This window comes from Amphiprion ocellaris, chromosome 19 (genome assembly GCF_022539595.1).
Source record: "Amphiprion ocellaris isolate individual 3 ecotype Okinawa chromosome 19, ASM2253959v1, whole genome shotgun sequence".
Classification (NCBI taxonomy): Eukaryota; Metazoa; Chordata; class Actinopteri; family Pomacentridae; genus Amphiprion; species Amphiprion ocellaris.
This window is the reverse complement of record NC_072784.1, coordinates 4,031,224-4,053,219: the sequence shown is the minus strand read 5'-3', so window position 1 is coordinate 4,053,219 and position 21,996 is coordinate 4,031,224. Positions and strand designations below refer to the sequence as shown.

Here is a 21,996-nt window from a genome sequence, read left to right as displayed (position 1 = left end):
GAAAGAGACACAGAGACTGAGAGAGGCATGTTTTAAATTCCAGAGGATGATTATTACCATAATCCATTCTCTGTCCAGTTTTCACTTTTTCCATACAAGGAAAGAAAAGCACAAGCTTAATTTATGTTATACAGGATGTTGAGTTTGCTGGCATTACTGTGGACTTGGACTTTATTTAGCAGATTGTTCTATCTCTATATTTGATATTGTTTATACTTCTTCTAACTAGAGCTGGGACTGTAACGTGTTAATTTCAATTAATTAACTACAGAAAAAATAATGCGTTAATTGTGCAAATAACGCGTAATTTTGAAATGTAATTTAAAATTCCAGTTTTATGTTCCTGAACATTTGTTTCGTAATTAAGGGTGATTTTGTTGTTGGTGTTATGTTGGTTGTAACTCCACAGAGGACTGAAATAAGCCCAAATGTGCTTTATTTCTTGGGTAGTGAATACATCATTTGTTAAAGGGAGAATGTTATTCACTCTGAGAGGTTGCAGTGTCTCGCTTTAAATTCAGTTAATTACCCAAGAACAGTACCTCAGCTTTTGAGTAAGACAGCGCGCTCTTCCCTTCACTGCTTCTCCTATTTCTTAAACAGTTTTTTGTATTCAGAGGGGTTTCAAAACATTGACCCAGATTACTTTAGTTTTCTACATTAAAAACAGCAGCCGTCAAAAGTCTGCTGTAGCTGATGAAGTGTTTCTTTTGAGTTTCCTTGAGTGGCGTTTAATCTACTGGCACTGCAGTGAGAGCAGCAGACAGATAAAGAGAGTGCTGTACAGAGCTAAATGATGGCTGCAGCTTTGCTTCATGCTCAGATGTGCATTATGACTGCGACTGTAGCCTTCAAGACGGTATTAGTCAGTGTCATATCACTGCTTTATTCTTGTTGTGGAATGATTAATGTTGTCACATCAAAAAAATCCTGTTTATTTAGTCATTGTTTTTATTGGTGTCATAGTTTAGAATAACACAGACAGACCTTGTTAAGATGCCTTTGCTTAATTATGTTTTACATACGTTTAATTGAAAGAGTCCCATTAACATTAATCCTTTCGTGTTGATCACCTGTTCCTGGTGAGATGTAACCAATCAGATCGCGTTGTGGGTGGGATACTACCCGGCCAAAAAATAAAAAGTCGCACCCTCTCATATTTTGTTGGACTGCCTTTAGCTTTGAGTACGACACTCATTTGCTGTGGCATCATTTCGATAAGCTTCTGCAATGTCACAGCTTTTATTTCTGCTTAGTTAAATCCAGGTGGCGACTTTTGTTTTTGGACAGGTCATGTATAACCACATTACAAATAATTGGAAAAATGCTGAACATCAGATCTGGCCAGGACAATAATTGGTCGATTGCTAGTATTTATCACAGTGTATAACAGTGGATATTTCCTGAATTTTGAAACAAACACTGAATACTTGAGTCACATTAGAAACAACAGCTGATTAAATAGTCTCAATTCAAACCCTCTTACTGACTGCTTCTGGTGCACTCAGCTGTTTTTAGAAGATGAGATTTAATAATGATGTTTAAATTTTGCTTCCTGCTTCTGAAGTCAAGAATGAATGATCAAGTTTTCTCCGTCAAGCTACTATAAATGAAATGCCCTAAAAATATTTGAAATAGTTCCATGCCTTCTGGTCAAACCCCATCTGCTCGTGAAGACAGCGAGATGCACTAAAAAGCACCAGAACGAGTGAACGAGGGGACCTTGAGACGAAATTGTTTTGTCCAATGTATGTCATTGTATGTAGTTGTAGTTCATCTGCATTTAAATTGTTCTGAGAAGGTGACACATGCTGTGTAGCTCTGCAATGTACGGCAGGAAAGCTCCTGAATATACCATGTTATGAATATGTAATGGTGCTTTATGTGCTATGCAAGTATGTCAGTTGATGCATGAAACACATTTACACACTCAAACATCAAATGTGTGCCACACTGACCAACTTTGGATTTGTATAATAATTAAAGCCATTATTTTTGAGAAGTGGGACAAACACATCATTGTTAAAAACTATAAAATAAAGATAAGAAAATACTAATAAGATAATTAGACACCACATGCTTTTATTCTGAAGCACCATTTAGCTTAGTTCAAACACAAGAAGTAACAGCTAGCCTCTATAGCTACAAAAAAAGCACATTTATATTAACTATTACACACTGTTGTTGTGTTTTCGTCCCTGTACAGCAGGGGTGTCAAACATGCGGCCCGTGGGCCAAAACCGACCCTCCAGAGGGCCCAATCTGTCCCGCAGGACGACCACAAATTTAAAATAATTTCTCGAACATGACAAGTTGTCTTCATCATAAAGTAAAATACTAGATTGTTCATTGTTCTTTTGTCATTTTGTGTCTCATTTTTGTAATATTTTGTCTTGTTTTCGTGTCTGACTTTTGTCGTTCGTCGCATGTTTTTGTCGTTTTGGTTCTCGTTTTTGTTGTTTTGTCTTTCCTTTTTTTCTCGCTTTTGTTTCCTATCTAATTTTTGTCATTTTGTGTTTTGCTTTATTCAGTGTTTTGTATCGTTTTTGTAATTTGTGTTTTTTTTTATCTCGCTTGTGTTAGTCTACGTTTTTTGTTTTGTTTCTCGCTTTTGTCATTTTTGGACTTGTTTGTGTCATCTGTGTAGTTTTTTTGTCTCGTTTTTGTCGTTTCTCCATTTTTTGTTTAATTTTTTGTCTTTTGTTTTGTGTCATTTGTCTAATTTTTTGTCATTTTGTGTTTCGTTTTTGTCATTTTGCGGCAGATTTTTGTAACATTTTGTATTGTTTTTGTTGCTTTTTTTGGGTCTTTTTTGTGTGACTTCTGTTATTTTGATGATAAAGTAAAATACTAGATCGTTCAGTTCCAGATAGCTGTGAGTAAATGTGTTGTTCCTTTGTAGAAACACTGTGATCTGGAAGTTGTAATGTGTAAAATGATAAAGTGAGGCATAATGTTGCTGAAATTGAATTTATTTTTCTTGAGATATTTCAGGTTGTTCATGATGTTTTACAAAAAGATAATTCCTTAAATGTGAACATTTTCAGAATGTACTTTTTTGCACTGTAACAAGGGAAAAATGTGGAGTTGTTGTTATTTATAGGTTATTATGCTGTGACTTTACTGGTCCAGCCCACTTGAGATCAAATTGGGCTGAATGTGGCTCCTGAACTAAAATGAGTTTGACACCTCTGCTTTACAGTTGTTTCCTGTTTCCAGTCTTTATGCTAAGCTAATGCTAATCATTGCTGGCTGTAGCTTCATATTTGTCATGTCGAAAGTGCTCTAAACATTGAGCTCAGTGTACTTTACAAAAAAAACTATTTCAATTTTAGTCCCAGAGGGTCAGGGCTATTTATGTGCTCAGTTGATTTCAGGGTCTTGAACGCTGCACAGAGTGGACTAACTACTCACTCGGTCACTGTTTTGGAGGACTTCTCTCTTTTGAAGGCCAGCTGGTACTTGAGGCTCTCCACCTCCTTCTTCATCTGGGGCAGGTCCATCTCATCCATGGCTGCAGCTTGATGTAGGGCTTTTCTACCTGTACACAGTGGGAGGAGGCCAGAGTTATATTTATAGAGTACACTGTTAAATAGCAGGCAGATGCACTCAATACATCTGTGCCCTGCAGCAAGAACACCACAAAGTACATCTGATTTATAACTGCAGCTTAGCGATTCCACCTACAGGAAGGAGAATAGAGGCTGTTAAATTCATAGAGTACAACCAAGTGGTGCCATAAATGGTGGACGCTCTTAACTCCACAGGATGCCCTCAGTGGCCTTCTTTTGTGTCCTTTGGGCTCCATGTTTCCGTTTCCACAGCTTTCATGAATATGCCAAATTTAATCACGAGCATTATGCAAATTCTGGCTCATTTCTTATTTACTGCCACCTGCACTTCGATAATTTCATATCAAGATTAATGAAAGCAGGTTAGAGTAGAGTTGATATTCAATATCTCTCGGGAAGGAAAGGAGAAAATGTTTGGCTTCAGGACCCAAAAAGAAGAAAAAGGACGGCGTGTACTTGTGCTGTGTCCTAGTTACCTCTCCTCAGCTGTCTGCTGTCCCAACACAAAACTTCAATCTATGAGATCAGTGTTTAGACCTTAGCCTCACCTTCATATCCCACCACCTTAATAAATTATGACTAAGAAATGTCTATGTACACATTGAATCAGCTGTGGCACCAGAACACTACTCGTTGCAGTTGGTAGAATGTACAATCTGGTCAGCAAGAGAGAGAATCTCTAAGCTACAGTTAATTAATTAAAATGATCTACCTGATTAAAAGTTCAAGCAGTTAGCTGTAATGAAAAAATGCTGACAAATGTAATAATATGACTGAAACCTTAAAGTAACAGATAAACAGAAAAGATATTGGATTCACAGTTTAAGCTGCTAGAAGTTATGAATAAATTGATAATGTGTTTAACTAAAATGGTAAATATTTGTCAGGTTTCTGCCTCTTAAAGTAACTGAAAAACTGACAGTATGATTGTGTTAATATATTATTATAATGACAAAGGCCATTTTATTACTCCGCCAAGGAACAGTGGAGTTATGTGATGATCGGCATATGTTTGTCCGTCTGTTTGTGTGTCTGTGCACAACATTACTCAAAAACAAAATAACGGATTTGGATGAAATTTTCAGGGAAGGTCAGAAATGACACAAGGACCACCTCATTAGATTTTGGCAGTGATGTGGCTTATAGTCTGGATCACCGAATTTTTAAAGATTTCTGTATCATTGTGAGATAGGGGCACGGCGTCACTGTAACCATGACAACAAGCGAACGCTATGTCAGCTGCCTGCTGACGATCACATGATTGCGATCCTACTACAAATCGAGCATTGTGGACTTATCAGGACTTATCCGTCGGAAATGATAAAGTAACAATTGATTAAATTGTGGGGGTGTTTCCGAGTCCCATCAATTCCCGCCGCCTGCTACATATTTAGGTCACGTGATTCGGTATCCATACATCATGTACACATGCATAACACGCCTGTGCTCAGCGCAAGGTCATGTTGTTTGTGGGTACATCTGTAAAAACTACTCAATGCTACACAATGGCAACTGTAATATTGGGGTACTTCAGAAGAACATATTTGAACTGGAAAGTGATTCTAAAGAAAGTCTCACCCTGCAAAGTGACTGGATTAGTACAATAGGTTTGTTACAAATTAAACTTTGGAAGTCTGAATCTGTGTTGTTGAGACTTATCACTACAATGAGCCATGATGTTGACCAACTCTTTCACTCATAATATAATTTTACTTCTAGCAAATACAGAAATGCCATTTAGACACATTTTCATTGGAGGGAGTATTTAAATGACATCCATTTTCGAATCAGCTCAACACATGAGGAGTGGTGTTGATGAAGGGCACTTCAATCAATGTGACAAGGCTGTCTGGGTACATCAGACAAAACAGTTGGGAACCATTATTATTTTCTTGCTGGCCCTTTCCCAGCTTTTTTGAAATGTGTCACTCGCATCAAATTCAAAATGAGCACATATTTTTCCAAAAGAACCATCCAGTCAGTCAGTTTCAGCATTTGATGTGTTATCTTTGTACTATTTTAAAGTAAATATGGAGTTGAGATAATTTGCACATTTGTATTTTCATTTACACTCTTCAAATTGTCCTTACTTTTTTAGAAACGTGCTGTAGAACACAGGAAAATAACAGCCCTCTAAACTTACGTAACTGGCTGAAGTCCCAACTCTTTTTAAAAATGTTTTTTCACTGCTATCTCACAGCAGCCATCCACATCTTTACATCAAAGGGAAACTTTGGTGAGACTGAAACAAATCTCATGTGAGGACAACTCATCACTGAGGGACCAAAGGAGAAAGAGAGGATCCTGTAACTCGTCCTTTCATACTAGTTGGGACAGACTGAAACTAATGTAAAATTTCACCAAGATACCACAGAACAACAAAAATAACTTTAGTCATTCTCACTCCTATTGTTCTGCAAATGTAGGAGATGTTGTAAGGATTCTACTTGAATTGCATAATTACATTTAAGCTTCTTGACACCCTCTTAATTAGGAAATATCCTCACAGATTCCAGGCGCCAGCATGTCCTAACAAATCTTGCACCACGTTTCTAAAACTATAAAATCTGAGACATCCATACAACATTACACGATCAGTATTTCCTTCACACAACCTTTAGAGATTAATACACTTTGACAGGTCATATCTATTTCATCCACGGTAGGAGAAAATGCAGTTAGCTAAAGACTAAATCTCACCCATGGATACAAATAGTAGCACATTCTGTCATAGCATCAGGTATTAGCTGTAATCAGAGTTGAAGGTTGAGTATCGTATGTCATCATAATGTGGAATCTTTTAGAGATCTGTTTGTTGGTCCGAGACTACAGCTGAAAAAGAGGAAAGAATAGACCAGGGTGGTCAAAGATGTGGCCCGTGGGCCAAAAGCGGCCCTCCAGAGGGTCCAATCCGGCCCTCAAAGTGTAAAAATTCTAGAGAAGACATTAACTGCAGATTGTAAATTAGTAAAACTATAAATTTAAAATAATTTCTAGACAATTACAAATTGTTTTGATCATAAAGTAAAATACTAGATTGTTCATTGTTTTTTTGGTCATTGTGTCTCATTCTAGTAATATTTTGTCTCGTTTTTGTTGTTTCATGTCGTTTTTATGTCTGACTTTTGTAATTTATCTCACGTTTTTGTCGTTTTGTATTTCCTTTCTGTCTCGCTTTTGTTTTTTGTCTTATTTTTGTCATTTTGTGTTTGCTTTATTTGTTGTTTTGTATAGCGTTTTTGTCATTTTGTTTCTCACCTCTGTTATTTTTGTGTCCAATTTTTCGTCGCTCAGTAACTTTTGTCAAATTTTTTGTCTCTTTTTTTGTTTTGTTTCGTGTCGTATGTCTGATTTATTGTCATTTTGTTTCTCACTTTTGACATTTTGTGTCTCATTTTTGTAATACTCTGTCTTGTTTTTATTGTTTTTTTGTCTTTTTTTTTAAAGTAAAATACTATATCATTCAGTTCCAGATGTGACTAAATGTTGTGTTCCTTTGTAATGTGTAAATTATGAGGCTAAATGTGGTTGAAATTTCATTTTTCCTTCAGAAATTTCAGGTGGTTCATAATTTAGTTGAGTTTTGTAAAAAGGTAATTCCTTAAATGTGAACATTTTTGCACTAAAACAAAGGAACCATTAGGAGTTGTGGTTATTTATAGGTTATTATGCTGTGATTTTACTGGTCCAGCCCACTTGAGATCAAATTGGGCTGAATGTGGAACCTGAACTAAAATGAATGTCACACCCCTGGAATAGACATTTAGCAATTAGCCATTTGGGTGCTTTTGCTTTTTTAATCTGAATTTAATGTCACTAAATGTTTATGGACTTTATGAAAATGTTGCAGGATTATTAACTGAGGCAGCGTAGATGACAGTATGAGGTTTTATGAGGATATGGTTGAAGCTTTGTACACTTCAACCTTGGGCAAGAAGGAGAAAGAGACTAACCAGGTCAAAGCCACTGTCATCGCTGGCACTCCTGGACTGTATAAATGTCACATTAAAAGGGAGCTGAGCCCTAGAGAGGTTTCTCAAAATATTGTTATTATCTGAGAGCACTCATAACTGCACTTACCCTTTCCTACTTCTTTACACTGTTTCCAAGAGTTAGACAAGAAGATTAAGTCTGGATTAAGTATGGAGTTTGAATTGAGACGAGCTTAGCCTAGCTTAGCATAAAAACTGGAAGCATAGGAAACGGCTAGCATTGTGCTGTCCAAAATATAAAAACTACCAAGTTCTGTGAATTATTACCAGGTATAGCCGGTGTTGTTGCAGGGTATATTTTTTCAGTTTTGACATAACAGTGTTATCTGCTTCACTCAGTAACTGTCAATACTGTTTTTAAATTGGGATTCCTTTATATTTTACCCTCCTGTCCTCCTGTTTAAAAATTGTCTTGTAAATCTCATTATTTTTAACCTCTCTCTAAAAAATAGGTCGACAGGACATTCTGTAGACCTAACCACCAGACCTATTTACTGGGTTTCCCTCCGTTAAAGCAGGACATAGTGCTGCTCATGTGCTCACCATTTAAGTTGCAGGCAATTGCCCTTTGACTGTATATAACAGATGGACATATGGACTGTTTTTTTGAAGTTTCCAGTGTAGAATTTTTATTCTTAATGTTTTGACACTAAGTTGGAGACTAAGATGACACTCACCCCAACTGGTCGAGGCAGACGGCCACCTTCCCTGAGCCTGGTTCTGTCAGAGCTTTTTTTGTTTCCTCTCCCAGTTAAAGGCTCTGTTTTTTGGGATTTTTTTTTTGGTTCCTTCCCATCGTTGCAAACTGCTTGCTAATTGAGTATCTGAAGGCTACTTTGGATCGTTGGGTTTTCTGTTTTAAATTCGCAAGATCTTCATCTTACTATGTGAAATGCTATGAGATGACATGTTGTGAATTGGCGCTATATAACACTATCTACAGCTATACAGTAGCGACTTGTCAATCACATACCCCTCTTTATTGCCTGTTTTCATCGAAATTGGAGCATTATTTACAAAATGAACAACATGCTGAGTTAAAGGAGACCTGAAAGTAGCAATTAGGACCAAAAGCTCATTAGGAAAATGTTTACTAAGGTAGCCGTTCAAGTGAGAAGTAGAGTAACATCTCATTGACCTCTATACAATCAAATTTCTTTTTGCAGTCGCCCCCCGCTGGCTGATGGACAGTATGCAGGTTTAAGGTACTTAAGTGTTGTTTTACAGTACTCTGCCTCCTCCTAATGTCAAAGTAGGTATTGCTGCAGTGAGAGGATGAAGTGGAACAATCCTCATCGTGAAAAGAGAGGGAACAAACATCGTGGGAGTGAACTGCAGAACTTTTCTTCTCTACTGGTTTGATGTGCCAGCTTTGAGTGCATCTCTTTTTAGTCTAAACCATACTGAACAGTGCACCTTTTGCTTGTGTTCAATCTCACTAAACTGAATGTGAAATACAACAACTGTGTCTATGAAGTCCAGCTTGGAAAAGATAAATGTGTGGCGCAGGAACATGCCTTCATATGAAATGAAAGTTGAGCTTTCTTCCAGCAACTTCGAACCTTTAACAGTGACACTGTTCTCAAGTTTATTTACTACTCTGAACTAATGGAAAACAATTGGTTGACACTGAGTCTTGATTAAATGTTGAAAACTGGGCAGCATGACCGCACATCTCCCAGTAACCATTAAGTAGTTTAGCCAAGCCACAGTACAAATGGTAATTTATTTTGAAAAATGTATGAAAGGAAATCTGGTGGAGGCACTTTGAATGGGCCTGATGCAGTTCATGAAATCATCAATTAAAGGACTGGACTCATTACCAGGCAACAGAGCCAAAGTTAAGAGTTTCTACACTTCATGCTGTCTACAATTTCTATTTATGTTATAGGATCCTAAGGAAAGTATTAAGTACAATAAATATTGTTTGTTAAAACCTTATTCTGTTTGCTAACAGTTTGCTTATTCTTGGACCGACAGATGGAGCAAACAGTTTTAAAGGATTGTAGTGGGAGGACTGGGGTGTCAGGTGTGACTATGTGGTAATGGAAAATGGTTGGCATGGCTCTTGGGTCAGGTAGGAGGGTTTCTCAGTAGAATTTTTGCTTTGGGCCCCAGGGAGGTCAGGACCTTCTCTGGCGCTGCACTAGTAAATTGTGCAGTGGTATTTTAAAAGAAGCAGTTGCATCGTGATGATTTCAGGATTAGCTGTGTGCACACTTGTGGAAATGTAAGGGGCATTTGGACGGGAAGGGAGCTGGGCATGGGAAAATTTCTGTTATTTTCAAATTCCGTTACTGACAGGTATGGGATAACCGTATCTTTGCTCCAGTGCAGTACTCAAGATATTGCCCAAAATGTGTAATGAATAATCAGGACTTAGAGTGTGTATTTTGTGTCTAGTTTACACCTGTATCTCATGCCACATTTACAAATAACTTATCATATGACTTTAATTTCTATTACAGGATTTTGCGGCTATAAAAACCAAACACGCCAGCGGTCAACTCTCCACAACAACTCTCTTCCGCTGCGTCTTTTTCTTTGTCTGTTCCTCCCTCCTGCTCTCCCTCTCACTCCCCGCCCACGCTTTGTGTCCACTATACTCTCGCAGTAATACTCTGCCCCTCTTGTGTGTGTACTTGTGTACTTGTGTACCCGTACATGTGTGCGTGTGTGCTGTGAGTCATTTGAGGATTCGGGTGAGCCGAGTGCTTGTCTGGTCTGCACTCAGAATCGATCTTGTTGAAGGTGCTTGAACACAGAAACAACAATGGTATTTTTAAGGGGGATTGAATAATGCTTGATATTATGCAATTGTCCTTTATGACAGTTTAGTGAGTGAGGGGGCATTTTAAGGCAGGAAATAGCAGCTCTGGATTCAACAACTACTCCACTGCACAGCTTGGAAACTCCGGATGCTAATCAGCGACGGTATATAAACCACTGCAGATGTTTGTTGTGATGTCTTTTATCTTTAAATGGCTGTCAAGCTCTCTACTTGCTATTTTTACTCATACAATAAAAAAATGCTCTTCAGAAAGCTTGGCAGTGGCTGCGTGTTACACACAAATCCAGAATTTATCCATCCTATTCATGGGTGTAGATTTAGTTTGAACATCGAGAGGACATCAAGCAGATTATCTGTGCATCCTCTCTTGGGAAGTTTAGTTAGTTTCCTGCATTTTGGTGAAATTTTCTCCAGCATTTTATGCCATCTCTGCATCAATTTATGGTTTATTATTGTATTGTATAGCTTTGGACTGTACACTTCTAATAGCATATAGCTTAAAACTTTTTTTCCAATTTGAACTAATTTACACAGCACTAAGTCACTTTCCTCATTCACATTTTTACAAACATTAAAGTCTGGTTCATTTATGATATACGTCTGTCTCAATGACAGATATTTTACTGGTCTTTTATTGATCCAAGGCAGGGGTGTAAAACTCATTTTAGTGGAGGGGCCACATTCAGCCTAATTTGATCTGAAGTGGGCCGGACCAGTAAAATCACAGCATAATAACCCATAAATAACCACAACTCTAAATATTTCCCATTGTTTTAGTGCAAAAAGTACATTCTGAAAATGGTCAAGTTAATAAACTTTCTTTTTGCAAAACATTAAGGACAAAATGAAATTTCTAAAGGCACTAAACATATGGTCACAGGTATCTGGAACTGAATAATATGGTATTTTGCTATGTGATCGAAATGACAAAAGTCAGACAAAAAAACAACAAAAACAAGACAAAATATTACAAAAATGAGACACAAAATGACAAAAATGAGACAAATGACACAAAACAAAGCAAAAAAAGAGACAAAAAAGTTACATAGCAACCAGATAATAGACAAAACAACACAAGTGAGACAAAAATTAAACACAAAACGACAAAAACATAAGACAAGCAACAAAAATTTGACAAAAAGGACAGAAAAACAAGACAAAATATGACAAAAATGAGACAACACGAAACATAACAAAAAAGAAAATTAGACAAAAAGTTACAAAGCAACCAAAAAATAGACAAAAAACACAAGCGAGACAAAAATTAAACACAGAACGACAAAAACATGAGACAAATGACAAAACTCAGACAAAAAAGGACAAAAAAACCCAAAAATAAGACAAAATATGACAAAAATGAGACGCAAAATGACAACAGAATAATGAGCAATATAGTACTACACTTTACTATCAAAACAACTTGTCATGGTCTAGAATTTCTTTAAATTTATAGTTTTACAAATTGCAGTTAATGTCTTCTCTGTAATTTTTACATTTTACAACGGACTGGATCCTCTGGCGGGCTGGTTTTGGCTCACGGGCCGCATGTTTGACACCCCGGGTCTAAGGAGTAATGCACTTTCATTCAGCTGTTTACCTTATATGTAGGTAAACTATACACTAAGTTGACTTGACAGGATGAAATATTGGCGGAGACATATTTCAAACCTGGAACAGGTTTGGACTTCAGTACGACTACCTCTGCTCTGATGAAGACATACTTTATGTTGAACTTTATGCTGCTGCAGCCTATTAAAAGCTCCCGCTATTACCATCAGCAGCGATGATCCTACCTGAGCTTTTCTGTCTGTTGAGGCATCGGTTTGTACTTTAAGTTGGCTAATGTGCAGCTACTCCGCATTTTGGGAGATGCACTTATTTGCCTTCCTGCCGAGGGGAATATGAGCAGATCAATACCACTCCCACAACTGTACAGCAAATCTGCTGCCGGTTAGCTTCACTTACCATAAACATTGGAGACAGCTATAGCCATTTCTAAATGTAGCATAATCCACCTACCAACACTTCCAGCTAACTGAACAACATTTTATTATGCTGTTTTAAAGCTGCTATGGCTAGTTGTGAATCCTGTTTCTAGTCTTTATGTGAAGTTAAGCTAACCTGCTGCTGGCTATAGCTTCATAGGATAATCTCTAATGTTAAATGATGTGTTGTTGATGTGTTTACTTGTAATTTCTTTTTTTAAATTGTGAATTATAGTGTTAATTAACAGATTGTTTTTGAGCCAGGTAAACAGTGTCTAGCAACCTTTATGCTAAGCAAGGTTAGCCAACTACTGACTGTAGCTTCATATGATAACCCAAAGAGTAAAAGGGATGTATTATTTTTACATTCTTAACCAAATTGTGAATTTTTGTGTTAATTAGTGATATTTTATTGCCTCAGGAGAGAGCCAGGCAAACAGTTTCCACTGGCATTTATGCTAAGCTAAGCTAACCTGCTGTTGGATATGGCTTCATAACATGACCTGAAATGTAAAAATGATGTGTTGTTGTCACTTCTTATAACAAATTGTGAATAAATGTGGTAATTTATGACATTTTGTTCTTCTAGAACAGAGCCAGGCCAACAGTTCTACAGGTATTTATGCTAAGCTAAGCTAAGCTAATCTGCTGCTAGATATAGCTTCATATCATGAGCTGAAGTGTGAAAATGGTGTATTGGTTTTAGTTGTAGTTTTCTTTAAACAAATTGTCAATCAGTTTGGTCATTAGTGAGATTTTGTTGTTGTAGAACAGAGCCAGGCCAACAGCTCCACTAGCATTTATGCTAAGCTAAGCTAACCTGCTGCTGAGTAGTTTCAGATTGATTTACAGTCATGAGAATGGCATCGAACTTCTCATCTATTACTTGGTAAAAAAGTAAATGTCTCCCAGAATACCCAATTATCCCCAACAACTTATATGCACACTGTCTTAGAAAATATTGCACTAAGAGTATCTTATAAAACAATTCATACTACTAATTTATGCCTTTGGGTGAAAAGAAAAATAATTTTTACACACCAGGCCATGAATATTTCAGCAAACTTAAGTGATAATTGGCAGTTAATGATTTTTTCTTTTCGCAACGGATGGTGGAACGGAACTAATCAATCATCTGGCTGAACATCTAAGAGCCTGAGGGCTGCATGGCTGATTTCAGCTGCATAAATGTTTTTTATTTGAACATCTTGGTCCGATATGACTACCTTTACTACGTCATAAAATGCGATTGAAGAGGAGAGACGAGAGAAGAAGGCCAGACAGAGACAGGTTTGTGTATGAAAGACAAAGAGAAATTTATAATCAGTGAGTCAGTGAGGTTTGTGCATGTGTGTCCCTTTGTGAGGATGAGGAAAACACCAGGTGCAATATTGCAGGACAATGTGTGTGTGTCTTACCAATATTAGACAGACAGAGAGGTGGAGTGATGGCCAGTTCCTGGCTGGGATCAGGTTTCAGCAGCATCCTCCAGGGACGACAGAGCGATTGGATGCTTTTCCTCTTTCTAACTCTATCACTCACCATCGTCTTCATCCCTGTTTTCACTCTCTGCTTCTTTTCCACTTTCACATCTGCAGGGCTGCTCTATCCATCTATTTTTCAGCTTCTGTCTGTCTCCATTTCTCCCTGTCTCCTCGTGTCTCTGTTTGCCTTCCGTCTTTTTTTTAATTTTTCCTCCACTAATTCACTGTCTCGTCCTCACTCAGACAGGGATGCACAACATTTTGCTGTAGATTCTATTTAGGAGGTAAATGTGGTGGGTGGTGGGACACTGAATACAGCTAAAAATCACTGCATACTCGCCAGAATACCTATTGATTTTTGACAAATTAACATTTAATTTGCCTCATCAGTTAAATATTTGTGTTGATAATTGGCTGAGATGTGAATGAATTTGACTTTTTGATTGGGACATGAAGATTTGTCCACTGTCTTTAGGCGTTATATCACATTAGTAGCTATCAAGTTTGTATTTGTCTCTTAAACTACTAAAGGCTCCTCTACTATATAGTTGCTAACTGGCTGTTTGCTGTTTGGTGCTGTTCATCCATGTACAGTAGGCTGCTCTGACATTAAAGCTTAGAACTGGACAGCTAAAAAAAGAGGTGAAACTTGTTGCACAGCTCTGTCAACACAAGGAAGTGTACAAATTTGGGTGATACAAGAGGTCCTCAGTTTAAAATGTCCTCGACCTACGTCGTTACGTTGTTACGTCGGAACTGGTTACGTGGAACTAGTTGCCGAGCGAAACGGTTGTACACCACCATGGATTGTGCCACATTCACTAACTAAAATGATTCATACATGCATGAAAGTCATTGGTATTCATGACTTTTCCAAAGAACTGACCAATATCGTGATGCACGTAACGGCTTTGTTCACATTTTCACCAGAATTCCGACTTAAGGCAAAAATTGACTTATGTCAATCCGTACAAACAGAACTCCAACGTAAGTCGAGGACTTCCTGTTTATCTCTTTCATGACATGTTACTGAATCTTCCAGTTATTTTTCATATTCTCATTTGATGCATCACAATTTTCAAGTGCTTTAAGGTGAGGGGAAAAATAAGGTTATGTTCAAATGTTCATATAGTACCTTGTTTCATGCTTCGATCAGCTGCTAACCTTAACCGATAAAGAGCTGTGAGTTCCTAAACGTAACTACTGAAAGCTCTTAATCTCCTGCTTTTGTTGTTCTGAGTAGATTCTGTTTTTCAGGAGCAGATACTAAAGTGTAGAAAAGGCAGTGTCCATGACTATTGCACTGATAAATTTAGCATCATTTTGCAGTTTTTGATCTTCTCAAATTTTCTACATAGTATTACATAGTTTAGACAAACATAATGCAGTATGAGTGGGTGATCTGTCCAAAACATCACGTGAGAATCTTGTTGAGCAAAATTCCATCCATGACCTGAATCACAGATGTAGCTGAACTTATGATTGCATGGACAGGTGTGCATATGGTTGCCTGGATACAAAACCTGTCTCTCACAAGTCTTTCTGCATCCTGTTTTTTGCTCTCATTTTGAATCTCACTGTTCTGATGAGAAGTGGTCATTTGCATCTCTTGCATCTCAACATCACCGTTTTGGACTCCAAGTGGTGATGATTATTAGCAATCATATCTCGGGAGGACATTGTAGTGTCTTTGCCCTCTGTGAGTTTGGGGTAACAGCACATGAACCAGTTCTCCACCTGCTGCAGGTTCTGGTTGGTGAGGCCCTCCAGCGATCTCTTGGAGAGCAGAACAAGGACGACCGTCGCCAGCTGCAATCTAAGACTGTGAAGCTGGAGTCCACCCATGGGACAAAAGACAAACTGGAAAGGCAGCTGAATGACATGGAGGACCAACACGAGAGCAGCCAGCAGGTCTGGAAACAGACAGGATGAGCTGGCTTGCAGCAGTTGGACTGGAAAAGGTGGAGATACTTTCATACATAAAGCACAATCAATGATAGGATCTGTATGAGTTAAGGCAGAGCCAAGATTGTTCACAACAAAAGATCAAATTGCCCACCCTGTAGTGTAGGTGGTAATACATTATGTCCTTCAAAATGTCCTTGGTGTTGCAGATTAGAAGAATAAATGACAACTAGAATACAATACCTGCAATATCTTTTTAAATAACTTTCAATTTCAATTGAATTGGTGTTTGGTTATAGGTGGCCATGTTGATTTTAGGCCTGAAAACAGCAAAAATGTCAACTATGATACCTGTCAACTATGTTACAAAAAGTCCTGCAATTATATATTGACCCAGATGTTGTGTGCTTCCAAAAGTGTCCGAAACATTCATGGTCAGAAGTTGGAACCCTGAGAGACTTTTTGTTAATCTGCATAGTGAGCAACATTAATCGAAATTAACTGGCCACCATCTTGGAGCACCTTATGATAATGAGGTAACAGAGTGGTTTTGATGCCAAAGGATCTTAAAGCTAGTGGGTTACTATGTTATAAAATCAGATTCCATAAACATACTCAACAGGGACACCAGAAATTTCTTCTACTACTAACTGTAATGACATTAGGCTGTAGCAAACATCAAAAATGTTATTAACAGTACTATCCCTACTTTTTTCCTCTCACTCATCTTTACATTTGTTTTATCTTTTATGTTTGTCCCACAGTTTACCTTTTCCATTGTCCTGTCTGCCTCTCTTTCTCAAATTACTCTAAATGGGATTTGCTGAATGAATAAATATGTCTGTTTATCTTTTGCAGTTCTGCTTTAGAGAACCTTTGACACCACCCAATGTAAATAATGGAGAGACCCTGCTATTGTCCTGCCATGTGGATTACTGCTGTTTTACACCGTGAGGTTTGAATCGGGAGGTTTTTGTTGCGGCTGCTCTCCCCTGCTGCATTCTCACTGTCTTCCTTTCATTGCTCTCTAATATCTGTTTTCCGTCTGTCTCCTGCTGTCTTCCACAGATGCCTCCTCACTAAGTGCTCCCTGTCCATTTTCACAAATTTGAAACAGTTAATCCATTACTCTGCACATTAGCAGTGTCTCTCTTCCTCTCTTTCTTTGTAGCAAAGCCAGGAGCTAGTCATGTCCAATTATGGTGGTTGCTGATAAAACCATCCAAAGTACCACATATTGTCTAAACCAGCAGTCACATCTAAAGGTGCCTGTGAAGTGTATTAAAACGGCAATATATCAGTGACAAATTTATTGCGATCTCTTGATAAAAACACTATAAACCACTCATCACCCCCGTCTGCTTTCTGTCCCAAGACCACGGCTTCCTCAAAGGTTCTCTCGCTGTACTAAAGAGGATAAACATGTCGGAAGTCTTTTTTCCCTCTGGCATTCCACCATCTGCCATGAGGAGAAAGTCTAAAAAGCTCTGCGTCTTGTTCACACAGGATGTGGTGAGGATGTGTACGCCTGCTGGCGTTTGACTGCTGTGTTGATGTGAAGATTCTGGCGAGTGACACTGTGGAAATACGCAAGTGGTCTGAAGTGTATCAGGCCACAGAATCAGATTTATACCCAACGGCCAAACCCCACTGTTACTGTTAGTTAATTGTCACAGTTAAAAGTGTTTTTTTGCTGATTGAGTAGTACTGCCGGCTTCATCGGACCGTGACCTCCTGCATGAACAAGGCCGAATGCACTCGAGCGTGAAGCGGTCGGGATGAGAGTCAGCACCTCCGAGTCTGACGCAAGCAGTTCACCTTCGGGTTCGTAATGAGTTCTCGTACCAACAGAGGGAACTCAACTATCCTGGGACCTTGTTCACAACTCTCTCAGGCTATCTGAATTTGAAAATGAGGAAATCCTTGCCAGGGATGATAACTGCTTTGTTGCAATATGAGAAAATTCTCTCCCAACTGAAGCCGAGTCTGTTCAAAAAAGGCTCAACACCAAATATGCCTGTAACCTTTAGCATCACGAGAGGCAAGAGGGAGCCTGCCACTTAAGGTTAGTACAGGAGAACATGGAGTCAGTTTAAGTGTAGGTCAACACGCACATCAGCTGTACAGACATGATATACAACTGAAAGCAAAGGGAAGCTGGCAGGTCTCCAGGAGGAGGAGCTGGAGGATGCAGTTATTGGAAAACATCTTTGTTAAGCACCACAAAATGGATCTAGATGAGTGGAATAAACTAGGTGAATGCATTGACGACAAAGTGCTTCATGTATTTGATGCAGTTCACCTAAGAGCAGATGACAAATTTACATCACTCCACCTCTCTCTCACTGATACACAGATGTGGAAAGTATAGCTTGGCCTGTGCCCATGGATGGATAATGAGACAATGTGCCCCTGGGCACTGATGCGTCAAGTGCGTCGTAAGTAAAAGACACTGCAGTTAAAAGCAGGAGCATCATTTGTAGTCAGTTTGAGTCTCTTTGTGGTTGTTTTGTGTGTGTTTTTTGTCATTTTTATTGGCTCTTTGAAGTCATTCTGTATGTCTTTACAGTGATCATACATTTCTTTTAGAGCAGTTTTTTGTTTTGCATGTCTTTGAAGTCATTTTGTGTGTTTTTCAGATGAATTTTGTGTGCTTGTGCGTTTCTTCTTTTGCATCTCATTGTTCTGAGTGTTTCTGGAATCATTTTGCATGTCTTTGTAGTGGTCTTACATTTCTTGTAATAGTTTTTTTTGGTTGTTTTGAATATGTTTTGATCACTTGACGTGTTGCGATTTTGCATTTGTGCGTCATGTGACTTGTTTTGTGTCTCTTTGGGGTAATTTTTCATTAGCTCTTTGTAGTCCTTAGGTTAACATTCAAAAACATAATAGTAAACTATTGTCCCTCCCACATTTAAAAACAGACAGAGTGGCCTCCAACACCACGTTAGAAACATGAGTGCAGTTCAGCGTCAGCGGGTGATTCCAAAACCAAATTTTCCAACAAACACAATATTATTTACGTTTCTAGTAAATTTATAGGTACTTTTGTTTCTCTCCTCTGCTTCTCCTTTGCTTTTGTTTTTCTCCATTCTTTGCACATCTATTTCCATGATTCATTGGAATGGATTCAAGTGAAGTGAAGATACACCAACGTAACACTCATTTAATTTATCTTAGGGTGTGTGTAATGGATTGTAATGTGGACTAATGGTTGTGGCTTGATCATTTTTGTTGACTTCTGAGGCTGTAGATGAATGGAGGAGACCAACATGAACTCAGTTCAAGGTTACATAGTAGTGGTCTCAGTTTTACAGCTGACTAGAGCTCAGAGCATCGATATATCGCCATTGTTTTAAGTGTGGGTGTCTACACAGTGATTACTGGCATATATGGAGCTGTAAGTCTAAACGGGGAAACTTGCCTAGAAGGGAAGTCAGGTTTGCCTCAAGATTACATTTCTTTCTTAAAAAGTATTTTCTAAGAACCTCTTGTCAAACTTTTTTCCTCAGCAGCTTTGGTGCATTTGGTCACGAGCAGGTAATAACTCACTGGACCTCAGAAACTTGGTGTTCACAGTAGTATGGCTCGGCATCAACAAGGCTGTCACGTGTTTGTTTGTGTGTGGCGCTTGTCAAAAGACATGTTTGGGTGGGTGTGTGGAGGGGGAAAGTGGGGTGGTGGAGTTAGGGAAGGATATGTAGGTCGCATAGTGATTTGGGTCAAAAGCATCCAGAGATTAACCTTTCCCCCCCCGTCTCCTCTGCTATCTTCACAGCCTCACATGTGCTGCATGTGTGCATGTATGTGTGTGTGTGTGTGTGTGTGTGTGTGTGTGTGCAGGTGGCAGTGTGTGGTGGACTGCAACCGATGCCTCTCTATGACTCCTATGATCACGGTTGAAGGTTAAACCAGGAAACTCAAGGGACAGAAAAGGTGAGAGAAAGAGGTGAGGACTTCAAGCGAGAAAATACGACAGAGGAGGATAAATAAGAGGCAGAGAGACAGATGATTGGAAACAGAGTGAGAGACTCTTCTTGCCTCTATAGCTACTGCATTGTAAATAGAGGCTAAAAATAGAAAGGAACAGGCAGAGCTCCTCTGACCAGCTGAGAGTGGAGACTAAGAAAGAAAGAAGCAGCTCCTTGTCGTTAAACGGAGGAGGAGATGCTGCTGAGGATAATAAATGCCAGATGCTGACAGATGATGTTTGAGCTTTTACAACCGGCTGGTCTGTTCGGCACATCAATGAGCTCTGAAGTGGCTGGGACCAGTCCAGCTCATATCGCACCACAGCGGCCCTGTCCGCATGGGGAGAAATATCCAATCAATGGAATCTGATCGATACAGAACTGGACTGGATGGAATTCATGTTTGCCCGTATGTCTGTGGATGTGAGTATGTGAGATACCAACGGGGTGGAAACAGATTCAGGAGCAGGGGTGGAACCAGAGAAGCAGCCAGAGGTGGCACAACCCAACCCTCCCTGACAACAGATGAGCACAAAGAAATGCAGAACAGCCCCAAAGAACTACAAAGACACAAAGCTGCTATAGTGGGAGGAAAAACAACTGTCGTAGATACTGAATAACCACAAAGAGATGCAAACGATCCCACAGGGTCACAAAACAGCCATTAAGAGACGCAACACCAATACCAAGATATGCAGAATGACAACAAAGAGATGATCCACAACAGTCATAATGAGACCCAAAACAAATACCGCTGGATGGAAAAATGACTACAAAAGGGATGGAAAACCATCATAAGGAGCTGAATCACACTAACAAGCTATGATAAGACACAAAATTAGCACCAAAAGAGTCAAACAACTGCAAAGAGATGTAAAACAATTACAGGGAGATACAACACAAATACAAACAACTAAACCACAACTGACCAGAAAGAGACTATAAAAGGATGCAAAACCGCTGCAAAATGACCACCAAGACATGCAAAACAACCACAAAGAGACATAAATCAACCACAAAGGGATGCAAAACAACCTCAAAGGGATGCAAAATGACCACAGAGACACAAAACAACCACTAAGAGACACAAAATATCCACAAAGAGACGTAAAGCAACCACAAAGAAACTCAAATCAAATATTTTGATGGAAAATACCCTCAAACAAAGTGATGCAAAAGACTTGCAAAAACCACCACAAGGAAACACTAAATGACGACGGTAAAAGAAAAAATAAGCACTAAAAGATCACCTTTGGGTCTGGCTGTATCTAGGTGTGGTTGGGAGTCGGTTACATGTTTGTGTTCAGGGGGCGATTTTCTCATAATCTATGCATGGATCTGTGATATTTGGAGCAACAAAGAGTAGCTGTTTATTCATATTTCATACTCGAATGTTCATATTCATTAGTTTGCTGTTTATTTATTACACAGAACAATGTACAGAGCATTACTGGATTAGAAAAAAATACTTTTCCGTCACAAACTACAAGAATTGTGTCTCCTAACAGGGTCAGAAGAGGCTAGAGGAGGAGGAAGTGCAGAGGAGAAATCTAAGTTTTATGTAACATTCGTGGGTTCCGTGTGGCCTGGTACCAGGAGGGGGGCTCAAAGTATGAAATGGTCCAGCCGGATTGTTGCACTTTGTGGAGTGGAGCTAAAATAAACTAGTGATGACAGAGCTGCGCGGAGAGCCTCGATAAATTACAGTAGATGATCATTCCGAGGTCAATTTGACCTCCATGTTTTATGCGAAATGACTTCTGGCTCCAGAATCTCCTGGAGCAGCGGAATAAAGACGCACCGGTGATTGTATAATGCTCCGTCCCTTACCTCACTGATTGATGCGCCGGTGGAGACTGTTGCTCTTTCTCCAAGTCTGACCGGTGTGCAGTTAAACCGGAGGGACGCCGCTGGAACCGACACACCGGATTTTAATTTCCTGGCTGGAAAAAAAAAACAAAAAAAATCACAGCTCACTTTACGGTTCTTCGCGGGGAGGCGGCGCGGACTCTCGGTATCCACCGGTAAAGATCAAGGATAAAATCCGCAGTCTCCGGAGTGAAAAAAACAGACGATGACGATCAGTCTGAGGCTGTCTGCTGGAGCTGGTGGAGTCTCTCGTTGCCCGGTAGCCGGTAGTCCGGTTGGCTGCTGCTGCTGCTGCTGAATGAACCGAGAGGGAGGAGGGAGGACAAGTTAAAGAACTGGTCCGGTGCGCGCTCCGCCGTTCACTGGCCGCTGCTCCGCTGGGATCCTCCTATATGAGCGACCGTGCGTGTGCGTGCGTGCGTGTGCG

The 21,996-nt window shown here is 39.2% G+C and overlaps 1 protein-coding gene across 1 annotated transcript in view; it reads right to left on the bottom strand.

Moving 5' to 3' along the window:
- The window catches only part of gng13b (guanine nucleotide binding protein (G protein), gamma 13b), a 25,608-nt gene extending 3,612 nt beyond the window's left edge, over positions 1-21,996 (bottom strand). Inside the window, exons 1-2 of the mRNA XM_023270146.3 lie at positions 21,531-21,996; positions 3,415-3,541 (exon numbers count right to left, since the gene is read on the bottom strand). Coding sequence (XP_023125914.1) covers positions 3,415-3,512 — 98 coding nt within the window. The 5' untranslated portion in view covers positions 3,513-3,541; positions 21,531-21,996. The remainder of the gene's footprint in view (positions 1-3,414; positions 3,542-21,530) is intronic.